The sequence below is a fragment of the Leptosomus discolor genome, chromosome 8 (assembly GCF_034619465.1).
Source record: "Leptosomus discolor isolate bLepDis1 chromosome 8, bLepDis1.hap2, whole genome shotgun sequence".
NCBI classification, from domain to species: domain Eukaryota; kingdom Metazoa; phylum Chordata; class Aves; order Leptosomiformes; family Leptosomidae; genus Leptosomus; species Leptosomus discolor.
This window is the reverse complement of record NC_141398.1, coordinates 10,538,988-10,555,552: the sequence shown is the minus strand read 5'-3', so window position 1 is coordinate 10,555,552 and position 16,565 is coordinate 10,538,988. Positions and strand designations below refer to the sequence as shown.

General features: G+C 43.1%; 1 protein-coding gene across 1 annotated transcript in view; it reads left to right on the top strand.

Moving 5' to 3' along the window:
* INO80C (INO80 complex subunit C) overlaps positions 1-9,747 on the top strand; it is a 31,278-nt gene extending 21,531 nt beyond the window's left edge. The window contains exons 3-5 of the mRNA XM_086469353.1: positions 2,373-2,484; positions 4,212-4,279; positions 9,032-9,747. Of these exons, the coding sequence (XP_086325479.1) occupies positions 2,373-2,484; positions 4,212-4,279; positions 9,032-9,163 (312 nt within the window). The 3' untranslated portion in view covers positions 9,164-9,747. The remainder of the gene's footprint in view (positions 1-2,372; positions 2,485-4,211; positions 4,280-9,031) is intronic.
* Positions 9,748-16,565: the final 6,818 nt, after the last annotated feature.

Below are 16,565 nucleotides of genomic sequence, written 5' to 3'. Positions count from 1 at the left end.
CTCTGACAGCTGACGAAATACAGGCTGCTAAAATACTCCGAGGTTTAAGTTGGGGGAGAAGGTGAAGGAGGACTACAGCTAGCAATGCTGTCACTGGCTGGGTTTGGTTTTAATATCTTTTTATCTTGCTGTGCCAGGGCCAACTCATTGGCACACTGTACAAATGCTTTCTAGACAAACTTCTCAGACTGCTGGTCGTAAGCCAGTACTTAGAAAGAAGGATTTTATCCCAGATTTCATTTGGTATGAATAAGATACAATATCCCACAGCATAAAACCTGAGTAGTCAGGCATTGCACAGCTCACTAAGCACAGGTTTGGCAGGGGGTATAAACTTAATCTCTGACTTGCAAGTTGCTCTGTGTCTGCTTTGTCTTCTGTCACGAGAGGGGCATTCAAAGGACTGTATACTTTGCTCACTCTAATCCTCCACTGAGCACCAGCGTCTTTGAGAAATGGGGCTTATTGGAAAAGCTGTTTGTGCCCAGAGGCATTCCCTGTAGCTTCCGTGTAGGATTTAAATAGCCATGAGGCCTTGTGCTGATCCCTCAGTTCTTAGAGGGATGTCACCATTTCCAAAGAGGCGATACTAATGTCTGCGTGCTTGAAATAATAATGAATGTACAAGGCCTTTGGCAACTGCTGCAGAAATAACACAAAGTTATAATAAAAACATGAAATCGTCCTCCCCATTACACTAACTAATTTGAGAAGACATGTATTGAGTTTTAACTAGCTTTTTGTCGGTGTGAACTGGTGGTAACAATTTGGATGACTTCTTGCATCCTTCCAGCCTAATTTGCCCTGAAAGGAAGAAAATAAATCAAATAATGTTAATCTCTTACAAATATACCCCAGTTAGAACCATTAGCTCACTGCAGAGGATAGACTTAAAAGCAGAGAAGAAGGAAGAAATTACCTTCTTCTGAACTTCCTAAGTCGAATTTGCATCCCTTGGGCATGGGGAAGGGGAAAAAGACCTTCTGACAGTCCTGTAGCGCAATGAATAGGTCCACCTGTCCGAGCTCCAGCTTTCCCTAAACTTCGCCAGTGCAGAGGTAGCTCGGTTTGTTTGTGCTTGGCAGCAGTTGCCTCTTGATTGTAGGTTTGCGAGGTGATACTCAGCCCGTTCCTAGGAGTCGTATGTTCATATAGACCCAATAGTTGCTTTTGAGAAACCAGATTACTGAAAAAAACCCTCACCATTATGCAATGATTTGGGGAAAAATTCATGTAATGCATTTGAATTAGTAATGAGGTAGTACATCTATTTCCATCTCATATTCCAGCAGTCTCTATTTTACAAGAATCTCTAGATTACTAAGGTGTTGCCCTCAGAGCAAACATTTGTGTGGACTTTCTGTCCATTGCCAAAACCCGGTATATCATCAGCTCGTGAGCTGCTTTTCTGAATATATCTTATGTCTACAGAAAAAAGCTTCTCATTGAATCCTTCCTCCGATCGTTCTCAGCAATTTAACAGGCTGCTTTGTAAACCAATCACAGCAGAAGCGTGTTTGCAGAACATTGCTGAGTTTTGATGAGACTGATGTGGCAGATAGTAATTATTAACAGAAATAACAACTCCCCAATTGTAAGAACATTTTCTTTTCTGAAGTAAAGCTGTAAATCTGTGTCTTTTGATCATTTAGAAGTAGTACAGTGTGTTGTGCAGCTTCTCTCTCTGGAGGGACATAAATAAATTACTCTGTAGCAATCACATTTGATAACTGAAACTGCCATTACGGTACCTGTGGCAAGCTTTCCATTAGTGTACCTTTCGAAATGCAAAATTGTCTTGGCAGCCAACATTCTATTTATTACTTTTTTTCTATTCTTCTGTCTTCTATCCTTTGAAAGAAAAATAAAATTTCCAGAAAGTTTCTCGTAGTATTCATTACATTTTGCAAGATCAGTTGTGTTCTCTACAGTCACGGATAATTTGTAAAAGAGCTAGAGCTACACCTGGGATACGCCATAAAAAGGAGAGGGAAAATTTAGCCGTGTAATCACAATTTTAGACACAACTTCATAGTAATAAGTTTAATACAACGGGAAGTACGTACAGAATCCTGTAATCTCAGGCTAAACCTAACCACATTGATTTTCTATTTCCATGTAAAAAGCAGATTTTCATTTCCTTCAGTTAATCGTAAACACAGTAGCTTTGACACAGTCCAAAAAGCTTTGTTTTTCTTGCAGCCAAGATTAAAGTGTACAGTATATTAGCCTGCTGATGAAATAAGCGAGGATAACAAATGGTTCATGACAAGATGAGACGTATCAGAAAGGCTATGAAATAGAAGTGTCATGCTCTGAAACAGTATTCTTTTTTTTTTTTTTTCCTCTAAACACCATATTTTTAATTCTAGCACTCCGGCATTGGTGGAGCAGCAGCTGGCAAGAAGAACAGAACTTGGAAGAACCTAAAACAAATTCTTGCTTCTGAAAGGGCATTGCCATGGCAACTAAATGATCCTAGCTGTAAGCTGCTTAGACGCTTTGCATGTATTTATAAATAATAAAATCCACACAAATAACTTTCTTTAAAACAAACCTGAATTGTTTCATCAGTGCATGCAGTATCCTGCTTGAACAGGGTCCAGTAGCACATTTATGACTAGTCCAATCCCACCTGCCAGCCCTCGGTGGAAAGTAGGGGGAAGCAGGTAATGTGGAGTATTGTGACCAAGTTCAAATACATTTGGGGAGAGAGTTTAATAAAGGAAATGTATTTATCCAAACCAGGTCAGAGGCTCCTTATTCCCATCAGGTGTTTGTCACCTCTTCGCTGCTGAGGAGCTGCCTCCTCTGCATACAGCCCAGACATCTTCTGATGGGTGGCTGCTGCTTCATTAGCTGTATTTGAGCTGTTTTCAAACAGATTCTGCTAAGCCACATACCTGCAGTAACTTAGACCCCAGCCCAAGCTTCCTATCCAGCTCCTTATCCTAGATTCTTGGGAGATTTAAATCCTACATCCCCTACTTAGTTCAGCACAGCCGAAACTACACTGTCAGCAGTCCTGATGAGCAGCCCTGGCTGGTGTACATCTAACAGGAGCCAGGTTACAGCAGCGGTCTTAATCTAGACATGCTTCAAGTCAAATCGTGAAGTAGGATACTATTGAACGTAGCTGGAGGGAGAATGTGATCCTCAGATTTTGCTTGAGCAAGTGGAGGCATTTCGGAGTGGAGAATATGCGTATACTTTTTGTCAGACTTGGTGCTTTATCCAAAAATAGGTTGCCATTTTTTGAAGTGTTTTAGACGCAACTGTTATAGAAAAACGCAGACTACTGTGTGTTCCTGGCTATTGTAACTGGCAATCTGCTGATGTTGCTATTTCTATTACCTTCTGTTTGCAACCATAAATTTACAGGATTTTTTTTTTTTTTAAGAAGGCGGGGAAAGAAATTCAGTTGCATATTTAAAACCAACTGTCTGTGGCATTAGCGTCATTTGAATTATGAGATGAGGAGTTAGAAATTTGACATGGATGAAACATTTGAATTGATCATAGCATCTGAATGAGGTGCAAGGGAGATCAGGAAGGAGGAAAGAAATTAGTCAGGTACAAGATATTTTTGTAAATACCCAAAATTGGGGATTTAACTTCTTAAACATACCAATGGTATCTTAAAAGTGTTTATGAATAAGACTTGCTATCCAAAGGGCACCAAAGAACAGCCATTTCCAGCATTTAATTTAAACATTCAGACAATTTTCTAGGTCATTGACTGGGCTTAAAGTGGTACACGCTTAAAGATTTAACTGATTTAAAAGATTACTTTGCTTTTCTGGATTATGGTATTTCAGAGCTGCAATCTTGAGCAATGTTTCCTGATCTTAACGTACAGCACGCATATGATAATGGCTATTCCTTGCAAATGACTGACTGCAAGGGAATTCATTAAGACTTGGAAGGAATCAACACATTTCAAGTAGCTCTCGCGTTTTTCCTTTTGGGGAGGGCAGTTCTGCTTACCGAACTCCTATTAGAGGTGAGCAGAGGTAGGCTGTTGTTTACAGCGCTAAATGTTTTCAGAGGTAATTCTGCTTCATAGTTCTTTGTCTTAGTGTTGCTAGTTAATAGAGACCTCAGAAAGTAAAGGCAGCACTTTGAAGACATATTGCTACCTCTTTACACTTGGGGTTTACGTTTTAAAATATATATAGCCCACTGAATTTATCCTTTTTATTTCTCTCTAGATTTTAATATTGATGCTCCTCCTTCCTTTAAGCCTGCTAAGAAATATTCGGACATTTCAGGACTTCCGGTAAGCATTTTATTTTTCTCTTCAAAATTGCCATCTCACTTGCCACAATGAAATAAAGCTGGTGCACACCTTTGTGAAAGCTGTACTTGCTGAGGTTCCCATTCTGCCTTGTGCCTAATAGTTGTCCAGTGATTCAGGGCCAAACCCCAAATACTGTCACTCCATTACAAAATCCTTAGGTTGTTAATAGGTGTCAGGACAGGTAAATACCTTGTCCTGCCAGGTGGCCCCTGTCACAGCACTCTCCCAGCTGTAGAGTCTGCACTGGTCCCCATCCTTTCTGATTCTTTAGATTGTTACAGTGAAAGCTGGTAGCCCACGGACTCCGTGACTGCTAACTTTGCCAAGCTTTAACCACCCAGACTGAGATGTTCCATGCTGAGTGTTAGCCTGAGGCTGGTTTATTTTGTTATATCTTTTAGAGAAAGTTTTAAAAAGTTGGCTCAGCAATTTCCAAGAATGGGATTAGGCAAAATTATATTCATTGGCCCAGGTTAAAAAAAAACAACACAACAACTTGTTAGCATTGCTCTCAAACTTCCCCTCAAACAAATCAGCCTGAGGCAGACACTTGGCACGGACTTTTGAGAATTTCAAGTACCCCCATGCTTCGGAGCTGGAACTTGGAGTCTGGCAGATGTATAGCCTGTGTGTCACAGATGGGCTCTTTTACATGGTTTTGTTAAAAAAGAAAAAGAAAAGGAAAAAACCCTAACCCCACATTGGACTTAGATATGGTTTGCATATGCTCCAAAACGTCTCGGTAGTTACAATTTGGCACCTGAATTCCCCAAATATTCTGTTGGCACAAACAGGAGTGCACTCATTGAGTTCTGCCCAACAAAAATTTTGTATCTGCTGCTGACACTGTTCCTATGTGACATGAATAATTTGACTTAAAACAAAACAGGTGTTAGTAACAGCATATCTTTTCACTTTTCACCTTCAGCCCCCAGTGGTTTATTTCACAGAAGCCTATGCGTTTATTACAGTTGAAATGAATGGGAATGTTATATTTTGGACTGTAAAAAGGGTTAAGTAATGGTTACACTAAATAACTACAACAATGAGAACTTTGTAACGTCAAAGAACCTTAGGCAGAATTTCTGGGTCCTTTCCCCCAGTTTAATCTGGTTTTCCTCTGTAGGGCACTAGCCCACCTCACAGGCTTGGTGCCACCTTATAGAGATCCTGTGAAGATACACCTTTGGTATATCGATGCAGGTTAACACAGCACCTTGCATTCTGTACACTGCCTTAGGTGAAAGTCCCCATTACAAAAAAAATGGGTGAGCACTTACTTAATTAAGGACTGACCTATAGTGGATAGACAGCACCAGGCATCAAAGAATAGCTGTAACACCAACTGTAATCCTGCACATCCTGACATTTGACTCTTGATTTGGTAGCATATGTTTTCTTTGACTTTTCTGGGGTTTTTAAGTAACACATTTAAATAAGGCACCTGGGAGGTGGCATGTTTCCAGCCTGTGCCTTTGAGCAGGATTTGGAAAGGGAGTGGTTGCTCGGATCGAGGCTGGTAACCCTTGGTGTTCAAGAGGGAACGGGAAAGCAACATCTCCTTCTTAGATGAACCGGCAGACAGCAACTGGAAGAGACTGCTCACAAACCAAGGGAAAATGATTGCCTCCAGCCAGGCAGACTTACAGTCTTGTCCTCGTAATAGGATGGCTTTGATAGAACAGCAGCTTGCTTTCAGAGAAGGAGCAGGGATCAGCTGAGTAAGGAGCTTTGCATAAGTACCCCTACGCTGTATAAAGATGCAGTGGATGGAGGTGGGTGGGATAGGTGGACATGTGAAATAGTAATGAGTAGATTTCACCAAAACAGCAAGAATTCCATACTGGGTCACTTAATGGTGTTCATGTTTCCTGTCCTCTCCCCTTAGAGTTGCTTTGCAAGTACTAGTAGCGCTCACACCAGGAGTTAGCAGCATTGCGGCAACGCCTCTGACCTGATGTGATACATCACGTGAGGGGCTGATGGGCCTCAGTCCCCTTCACTGCCCCGTCTCCAGGGAACCGCGTAAAGCTTCCCAGCGCTGGCCTTTGATGCTTGTCAAATCTGGTCAGTCATTGCACCTAGAGCAAGGTGATGGGGCAGGTTATAGGTGTGAGTGAAGACTGTGTCCTCACCAGCTAAGGGCCAGTTCAGCCATAGGGCGTAAGAGTCTTCCTCTCAGTTCCTCAGATTTTCTTTACCAGCTCCTCCTTCCCATCAGTGATTTATATACTCTTAACTATTCTAGCTCAGTATAAATACTCTTCTTCCTATATGAATCTGCTTTTGTTTCCTTTTTTTGTCTTTCCACTTTTTTTTCAAATTAATTTTCCATCCTTTAATTGCATTGTGAGTCAAGTTTCCTATTTTACCTGGCCTGCAAGGTTTTTTCCAGACTGTGATAAAAAAAAAAACATGTCTAAAAAAACCTTTTTTATTAAGGTAACTGAGACAGCATGTCCTTTAAATTGCTAAGCTAGAAATGTTTCATAAGAAGCTCTAAATATATTTTCAAGATCATTTCCTAGTAGGAAGATATGTGGGGTAATAGAGTATTTTAGAAATCTGCTATAAGAAAAATGTCCCTGTATTTTCTGTGTAAAATCTGAAAGCATTTGTGTAAGAATATATTTTCTACAGGAATGCTGGATTCCCCATGGAAAAAGAAAAGTAAAATAAATTCCTTAGTGTTACCCATTTAGGGAAGAATCAAACAGTCTAGCAGGTGGAAAAAAAAAGAAATGTATTAAAACACTCTCATCAGTATAACCTGCAGTTATATTAAATGCCACAATTAAATTCTACTGATCCTCTTCTCTTTCTGTGTGTAACACAAATGGAAGTAAATTTACCAATGGTCTAAGCAGAGCAGCCAATCTATATTTGTAAGGCCGCCTAAAAGTCAAAAGCTATCATTTACTCTATTGACAGTGCAAAATAAAACTAGTATTTCCCAACTTGCAAGATGAGTATTTAGATATTTTAACATGCAAAACAAAGTAATTTATTGTAAAGCAGATTAAAAAACCCCAAAACCTTCAAATGTTTGTATTTCTCTTCCTTTTCTGAAAATGGATCAACCTTGTTACTATAGAAACAGATTGAGATAATGTAATTTATTGTATTTGAAGCGCATGTATCTGTGGCCTTTGACTTAGTTTCTAAACATGACAGTTTTTTTTCTTTGCAAAACCACCTTAGGCTTCACTTTTCTAATTGTTTTAATTATTGCTGAAGTAGCAGTAAAGTTTGTCTTCAGACTGAAGTCCTGGCAGAAGTGAGTAGCTGCCGTACGTTCGGGTGTGCAAACTGTGCAGCCCAGTACGAGGGATTAGAAAGGGGAAGAACTGCCACAGTATTTTTGACTTAGATTGGTGCGCAATAGAAACTGCAGGTATTGCTTGGCCGGTTTATTAGAGAATCAGGCACATTTGAAAAGCAGTCTCTACTTGGTTAGCTTTTTCTTACATAAGGCCAGATTTAAAGGGTGAAAGAAAATAAATTTATACCTGCTGTAACCATAAAGTTACTACCAGGGATAAACTTACTCCTAGTGTCCTAATTTTGCCATTTGTTTGAAAATGAATTGATGTCTTGACTGTTAGCTGACTCTATTTAATTAACCTTGGGGCATTTCTTGGTAAAGAAACAAGCTACGAGTGACACTTAATTTTCTGCTAATTCTGCTATCAGGCCAGACAATTAACTGGATTGTTACCATGGTTATCAGATCCTTTCCAACACAGAAATGGCAGAGGGCTCTGCACTTCAACAGCACGGATGGGGGGACACTCCAGCTCTTCCTGGCCTTTCCCTTTTTAGTAGCAATGTCTTAAGGGATCTCTCTGCCCGTGCCTTGCAGCCTGCCACCATCTCCTGCTAAAGACAGGTACAGAAGACACTCTCAGAGCCTTGGCAGGCACTTGGTGATCCAGTGCTGGACGGGCGTTGCCCATGCTGGATGCTGAAGGTGGAGAGGCCGTACCCTGAAGCCTGCCTTCTTCAGCCCAGCCTCTTGTGCTGCCCCCGAGCTCATCCGAGCTCAAGGTTTCTGTAGCAACAGGGAAGGGGAGAGGATGGGAGGAAGCTGGCACCGCTCCCAGGCACCCAGGGTTCAGATACAGCAGAGGGTACCAGCGTAGCCCGGGGTTAGCTGGCCAGGCTGCTATCCTGAAAGCAGGCGTCTGTACCAGAGCACAACGCTGAGTTCAAATTTCTTATCAGTTCAGTCACAGAACCATAAGCTGAAACTCCCTTGCTTTAACAACCACTTTAAAGTAAATTAAAAGCTAAGTTGTATGCAGGAAGAGAAAAATCAGTCCAAAGCTATCAGAGCACCCATAATTCAGCCTCTTTGTGGGTAATTTATTGGCAGCAGCCTGACTCTTTGGAGAGCTGCCTTGAGAGAGACTGCACGAGGCACAGAGTTGCTAGGGTGAGTTTAGAGAGTTGAAGAATTTCTTTTGCACGGTGTTTTCTATGAAACTATTTCAGCCTTCTGTTATGTTTAATGCATTTCTAATGTGATTTTATGGGGGTCTGTTAACTTCTCATAAGTTCCAACACGAGGAGAAAGAAAAAAGTACAAGCTTTTGGTCACATGGTAGAGCAACCGTGCTGTTACTAGGAAAAGAAACTCACCGTTTTGTGGTCTTGCAATTAGACACTTCTTTTAGTATTCTGTTTAGAGATTTTATTTGAATAGTGTCTCTGCCATCATTTCTTTTTCAGGCAAATTACACAGATCCCCAGAGCAAGCTGAGATTTAGTACTATTGAAGAATTTGCCTATATTCGCATGCTCCCTTCAGATGTGGTTACCGGATACCTGGCTCTAAGGAAAGCAACAAGTATTGTTTCCTGAAGTGACCAAATATTGTTGTATAGCACTTGTGAGCTGTGCTGATTTTGAGAATCATGATGGAAACTGACTGCAGGACTGAGGTTCCTTAAACCTGTCCATGGATTTTTACATCTGGAAGTAGTTGATGATACATGGACTTGAAGAACATATGGATTTAATTTTGATAAATGCTGATATTTGTTAGTTTGCCAATTTGTAAGCAATTTGGTTTGGTGAACAGAATAACTTAGACCTTAAGGTTATATGTATCTGCACCATACTGTCTGAGTTATATTAATTTCTGTAGAGACAGGATTTCATCCCTACCCTGTATATTTTATGTACTGTTCTGGCTCAGAAGAAACAGTCCTTTGAATTAGGGAAAAGGTACCAAGGCATCCCGACTTCTAAACCTGCCTTGCTGGATGCACTTGCCACTTGGCTATGAAGAATTTTGTCCCATCTGTAAAATGAAGCTAAAATAGCTGGCAAGTGCTGCTGCTGTGATGGCTGTCTGGGGTACCGAGTACTGTGGAAATGAACAGCTTCGCACAGGTATTTGCACTGAAGAACTGTCAGCATAAATAAAGTTGGACTCAAACTGGTTTTTAAAATGTCCCACTGAATGTGCCCAACAGGATCAAATCACCAGGTAACTCAGTCATGACACTTTGTAGTTTTTGGGTGCTTCATTTCACAACCTGACTGTTCTTCCACCTTTCCTAGTCTGTACAGTAGTAGTATGAATTGGTTCAAAAAAGTACCAATTTCCCAGACTTTTTAAAAATTATGCTAAAAAAAGCAGGAATTCTACAGTCCAATGGCATTCTGACACCCAGATGGTCTCCAGCAAGGTGAGATCTCCTAAGTCAGGACACTGACCTTTGCACCATGAGGTACCAGAAGAATAACCAACAGCAACTGAACGTTGTCACCCTTCAGAGGAAGGAGACTGAAGGAGAGTTTGGACTTTTGCTGGTGGGGGGGGCTCACAAGTACATGCTGATGTCAGAACATCCGTGATTTCCTGAAACTAAGTGTAGGGGCAAGGGGACAGAGGGTTTTCTGCCCAGTATTTCTTTTTGTCTTCTTTCTTATGAGAAGCTGCTGATTTGTGGTCTTCCCACTTCTGCATCTTTGTCCCAGCCTTAGACTCTTGTCAAGTTTTAATGTGGACTCCAAGTTCAGGCTCAGCCATTCCTAGCCTCCAGCCACACAGCCTTCACACCCAGGCTCCAGCCACACAGCCTTCACGCCTGTACTCCACCAACTGCCCTGGAGCTGTGGCCCTTACCTCCTGTACCTCCCTGAGCCAGCGGGTGTTAGCCAGAAGGGCGGTTCAGCGAGTTACCACGTGCTGTGGGAATACTCTGTTCCCGGGTGCAACACTGCCAAGTGGAAGACTTGTCCCATAGCTTGTTAGTCCTGGGCTGCCCAGGTCACCAAGGAGGCGAGATGCTGATCACGGGACAGCAGTCCTGTCTCACCCAAGCTCCATCATGGACATCGGGATCGTGCGCAAGGCACCTCTTCTCTGGCTGCCCAAGCAGCACGCAGTGGTGCCTAGTTAGTGTCAAAGCTGCACCTTGAATGCACCTTTCTATAGGCATGATAATATTAGATTATTTTTTTCTCATTGAAAGAATAAATATGCAGAGTGTATTAATGCTAATTAAATTTCAACTCCAAAATAGGAAAAACAATAGTGGGATGCATTGTTTAATGAAAGTCTGTGGGAGTCAGTCCTCGGTTTTTCTGATCTAATATTTACAAAACCAAAGTAATTTAAAAAGTCTTTGACATGCTTACAATAGATCCTTTAAAGCTCTGGATACCAGATAATGCTACAACTGTATCACAGAACAAAAAAGAATAAGACAGGATATCTCTCTTCATGCCAGTAAGCACCCAAGCCACATTCTCTTTGCATCCGAGTTTTAGAATGGATGTTTTTAACTTACTTGATGTACTGGAGATGTGTTTATAAGATAAGCTTAACGTTGATATGAAAAGAAAACACATAGAACTGCTGTAAGATCAGTTATGCTTTAAATAAGCAGACAGCAGCTCAGAAAATTGTATTTCACCATCTTGTTCTCTCCCACAAATATTTTTAACATTCTGTGGGAATGACTGTTCAGGAGCCCAGGCTCACTCTCCATCAGAAGTGCTCCGTACACTCCTGCGCTGGGTGTTGCTTCTCAGCTAATTTCTACCATGCAGTGTTTATGCATTCCATTTCCAAAACCTAAATGTCTTACTGAATAAATTGGCATCAGAAAAGTAAGTATGGCTTCGATTTGGCAAAAACGTTAGTGACACCTTTCAACACTCTCTATCCGTACAATGGCTGCTAGATTCCCTTTTCTGGCCTGCCTTTGTTAGCTACTGACCCTTTTTTCTTAGTCGGTAGTACCTCGCTTTTACTCATTAGGCTGCGCAGTCGTCAAGCCGAGAGCGATGAGTCAGCCACCAGCACCATTCAGCGTTACATTGATCAACCACCGTTTACTATATGGAACAATCAAAACAAATTTGCTTTAGGAAGAAGCTGAGGACAGAACAGATCTAATGGACAACATGTACAATGTTGTTCAGTCTGACTAGGTTCTTTTTGGGAACAGCATGTGGACCTGCTGCTCTCATCAGTGCCTTCTACAAGAGAACTGAGCAATACCTCCCTTGCCGGGTAAGAGAAAATACCGATAAGCGAAGAGCTCATCTGTGCCACGGAGTAGTTTTAAAATATGTTTTATCGGCAGCTTTAGAAAAAGTGAAAATTGAGAGTACATTTATATTTAAAAGTGCTTAGATGTTATCTAGATAAACATAAATAAGGTGAATTTAAATTGAAAGAGGCCAAAAGAAAGGCATTTGAAAAGAGAAGCAATGACGAATACCATTTCAGACTAGGGGAGAATGTGTTTTGCTAATAGTACTGCAACATCTGTAAAGCAGAAAGCCAGCAGTCAGGGTGGGGACTAGTTTGTTCAAGCACAACCATTACTATCTGTGAAATATCACCTGAATGCATTACTTAATACAGACCGCGGATGGCTTCAGCCTCACATGCATAATACGTTCCCCTGTCATCCCCCTCCGTTACCCCGTCACAGCTTACAGCACGCCACTTGCTAAGCTCCCACAGAAATCCCACTGACGTTAATGGGAAGTGAACTTGTCCAGCAACTCCCAAGGTACAGTCCAGCTGGCAAAGCTCTACCCTAAGTCTTTTTGGCAGGCGGAAAGTATATTTTCCTTGCCTCATCTCTCCTGTCCCTCAGAAAGACTGAGGACGTTCACCAGAGGCCAAGCTCCTGTTTTCCTGTGCAGCCACCTGCCCCACACACTGCTGGTCCAGCAAACGCTGGAGCTGGGGGGTCGCCTCCGGGTTACAGGGGGGGTTTCGGGAGGTTTTAAGACTGCAAGAGCTTGGGGGGGATCTGCTTGCTCCCAAAGGCCTGGACAGAGCAGGCAGCTGCCTCTGCAGCAGTTGGCCCCAGGGCAGCGCAGCTGCCGTGGCTGAACCGCGGGGTACGGCCAGAGCGCTGGTGCTGTGGGGGTGCTGTGCCGCCCGGGGCAGGGGCTGGATGCCGTGGGGCAGTAGGTCTGTGGGGCCAGCCGCTCCTGAGGGAAGGGGTGTGCTGGGGGCCGTCAGAGGAGTGGAGCTTTCTCCCATCACAGCATTCTGCATCCCTATGGAGTCGCTATACATGGGCTTCCACGGAGGCCCGGAGTAACAGGCACATGCAGGGAGATGTGCCTTGAAGGTAAGCAAAGGGGATGGCTTTTACTGGTGAAGAGTATCAAAGTGAGCATTAACTAGTATAAGATTAAAAAGGTTTTGCCAGTCCACTCTGTTAAGAAAAAAGCTCAAACTCCCTGCATGATTACCATCTTTTTCCTGAAGGGCTAAGTAATCTTTAATAAATTAATAAAACAATAATTTGTCACTAGAAAGCTTACCAACGGGTTTTAAGACTTCTCACAATCTCTAACAGCATACATGGTTTACATTCTTGAGACAAAATAGCACATAGTTTTTCTTTCCAAATCATTTCAGGGAAGAAGACTTTCACAGACTTGCTGTCAGGTTCTGGGAGAAAACCCCTGACTTAGTGCTTTTTTAAAGGAGAAGAGTCAAGCTGTACTGTTACTGAACACTTCAGTCACACTAAGGTGATGATACCACTAACATTAGAATTCACAGAAACCCCTTCGTATTTTTCTCATTTTAGTATGTGTCCCCCAACAAAACCCACTCTGCCTGTTGGAGAGTGGATGGATGGGACGTAATAAAATAATACATCTTCAGATAAGAAAAACACTGTAAGTCCATTTGGTATTGGCAAGTATTGCTTGACTTAGTGTTGTATAACCAGAGAAGCTTAACAAGTTTTCAGATGATTACACTACTGTAAATCACAACCCACAGACAGCAATAGGAGTAATCTCTTTGGAGAGAGAACAACCACCACCACCAAACACTGTTTAAACTACTGGTACACAGCGCTTGTGTAATTGCACGTGGTTTATGACCTATGAGATCACAGGCGTTAATTAGAGAACATCACTTTCTCTGACACTGTAGCCTAAAATCAAAGATCTCTACATTTAAATCCTAGTACTAAGCGGGCTAGACAGTAAGTTGGTTTTGGGACTGGCTGTGGATCCTGTTTACCAGCATGTTCTCCTCTGGGCAAGAGCTCCCGTCACTTGCATGCTGACTGTTGTGGCTCTGAGATTTGACTCTCGTACACCCAGCACAGTACCTCAGAAAACGGCATCTGATTCACGGACTATCAAGTCTTCTCCAACGTCCCAAATCTGAGATGCAAAAATAGCCTTTCTCTCAAGTGAAGAAATCATTTACAAGCTGCTAACCACGCACAGCACATGTGAACAGTGTCCCTTTTCTCTGGGAGTCTTTAATCCAAAGCGTAGTTTGTGTCAAAGGAGAATAGATGCCCCTCACGTGGGTACTCCTGTTTCACCACAGGGCACGTTCTCAGCATCAGGTTTTGGAGTTTCTGAAGACAGCTGCCTACCCAGGCATGGGAAGAAACCGCCTCCTGCCTCATCCTAGCAAAATAAACTGGTCTCTGTGCACATTCAGTGCCTCCGTATGGATCTGCTCAATCTACAGCCATAGGCCCTTACGAGCAGAGATGCCGGCTTGGCCTCTTGGTCAATCCTTGGCAGGCACTGTGCAAGCAAGGGTAGTAGGGAATGTCTGAATTCTGGCTGCGATCCCATCTATGCCCTGAGGGACAGCAGATTTACAAGACAGCTTCTCTTGATTCTCTTCTCCCAGGAGAAGGAGAAGTCTCTAAAAGAATGCCATAAACACACACATTGTTTACCTACTGTGTGTCAGGTCATTCGTTTAATAACTAATGTATCAAGATGACATAGAGGGGACAGAATTAAGGATCTTTTGCTATAAATGTTGGCCCAAATCCGCTCTCCCAGTTTAAATAACTTGGATGCTGGTGACCCCTGCGTGCTCACAGAAGGCTGTGAGGGAGTGACCCCACCCCACATGGAGGAGCGCTCCTGTGGTCTGAACTCCATCCAAGCCATCGCAGCAGTTAATTGCGTGAAACCTTCAGGCTGAGACAGTGGAGGGTTGGCTGTACAGTGTGCGCCGCCCCTGTCCTGTGCCCTCCGCTGCACCCTTCACCAGGCGGCTAGGCAGACGTGGTGGGGGTGAACACGCGCAGGCGATCGCATGGCGGGAGTCTGCCCTCCAGCTCAGGACCAAAATGCAGGTACCCACTTTCAAACAACTGGAAAGAGCCAGCAGCCTTTAGGAACGTGCCTGAGTAGCAGTTCTTGCACAGAGTACAAAAGAGGCAGCATGGGGTCTGATAATAACCTTAATAAAGAGGAAATCTTAGGAATTTCAATAAAAGCTGGACTTGCACTAAGGTGAGAGGACTGCAAGTGGGACTGCACAAGCAATTGCCAAGGCTATGCTGAAGAGAAATCATTTATAAAATACTCTGTGGTTGATTCTTAATCCTCTCAAATAACACATATGGCATTATGGTGGTTTTATATTTGGAATAAAGAACACAAATAGAGCATAACTCACTACTTCAAACGGTGCCTTTCTGGAAGGTATGTCATAGCTGGTGATGTGGAGTCAATGCTTGCCATCAGTCTCGAGCGCACAACTGACAGCAGCTAATAGGCGCAAGCCTTGTTCTCATATTAAATGGTCTTTTGTCACTGAAGCTGATGGTGAAGCACAGTCAACCAAATAGTTTTGGCCTCTAACAACCAAGAATTTGTTTGTCATGCTTCATCTCTTGTACCAGGCTGTACAAAATCAGAGAGCTAAGGAGTAAGTACCAGCAACTCCTTTCCAGTGTTAAGCGAGCCCTTCCCATGAGCTTTGTAAATTGAGAATTATTACCACCGTTTTCATGAAGTTTGAGACGTTCCACATCATTACCCTGTTTTGGCCCCGTGCTTCCTGAGCCCTTGGGAAACAGCACATCGAACCCCACCGTGAAACACCCTTGTTTCAGCAGCTGTCACCACATTCTTCTAATCTACCTAATAACAAAGTGGAAGCCAAATTCTCCATGGGCCTTGAGATGTCCTTCTGAAGGATCACACTGAGACAGAGAGTGCAAAAGCCACTCTTCCTGTATGTTTCCTGTACCCAGTGCCGCTGGGACACACAGACCTCTCTGGAGCCTTTGGGCGGTAACTCTCAGCCCCAGGTCTGTTTATATCTTTCATAAAAAAAAATACTCATAGGCCACACAAATGATTTTTGGAACAAGCAGCAGAATTCAGCTCTTCCACCTTTAACACACGTGCTCTGCTCACTGTGCTTTCCAATCTCTCCGTTAATCCCTCCAACTCTACGAATCACGGGATTGCACCCACTGCACAGTTACACAGCCGCGCTAGTTCAGACACTCTCCACAGAATGGGAGAGGTGCTTTGAATCTGTTAAGTGAAAGAGAAACTGAGCCCGTGTCAAAGGGCCAGGGGAAGAATCCTCAACCTGGGAAGTTGGATAAGGAGAGCAGGAACTGCAGCACAATCCCTGTACTGGCTGTATTTCCAACGAAGGCAATAGCCTACAATAGCCTTTTTGCAGAGTGTGATCTGGAAGAGCGCTACATCTGCTGCTGCAGGACAGAATGTGGGCAGGAGGCTGGCACCGAGCTGCTCAGCTCTGAGGCTGACGTGTCTCTGGGCACACTCAAAGGCAGAGCTTCGGATGCCTGGGTAACCACCCAGGATCCAGTCAGCAGCTATGCGAGAATATGGAGGACTGGTTTGGGGCATTGACTGTCTGAACTAGTCCAAATTCCTTTTGGGGATCTGCTCCTCTCTGATGACTTGGGGTGGAGTCTTAGCAACTCAGTGGATTTTGACTCAACACCCACGTCATCTGACC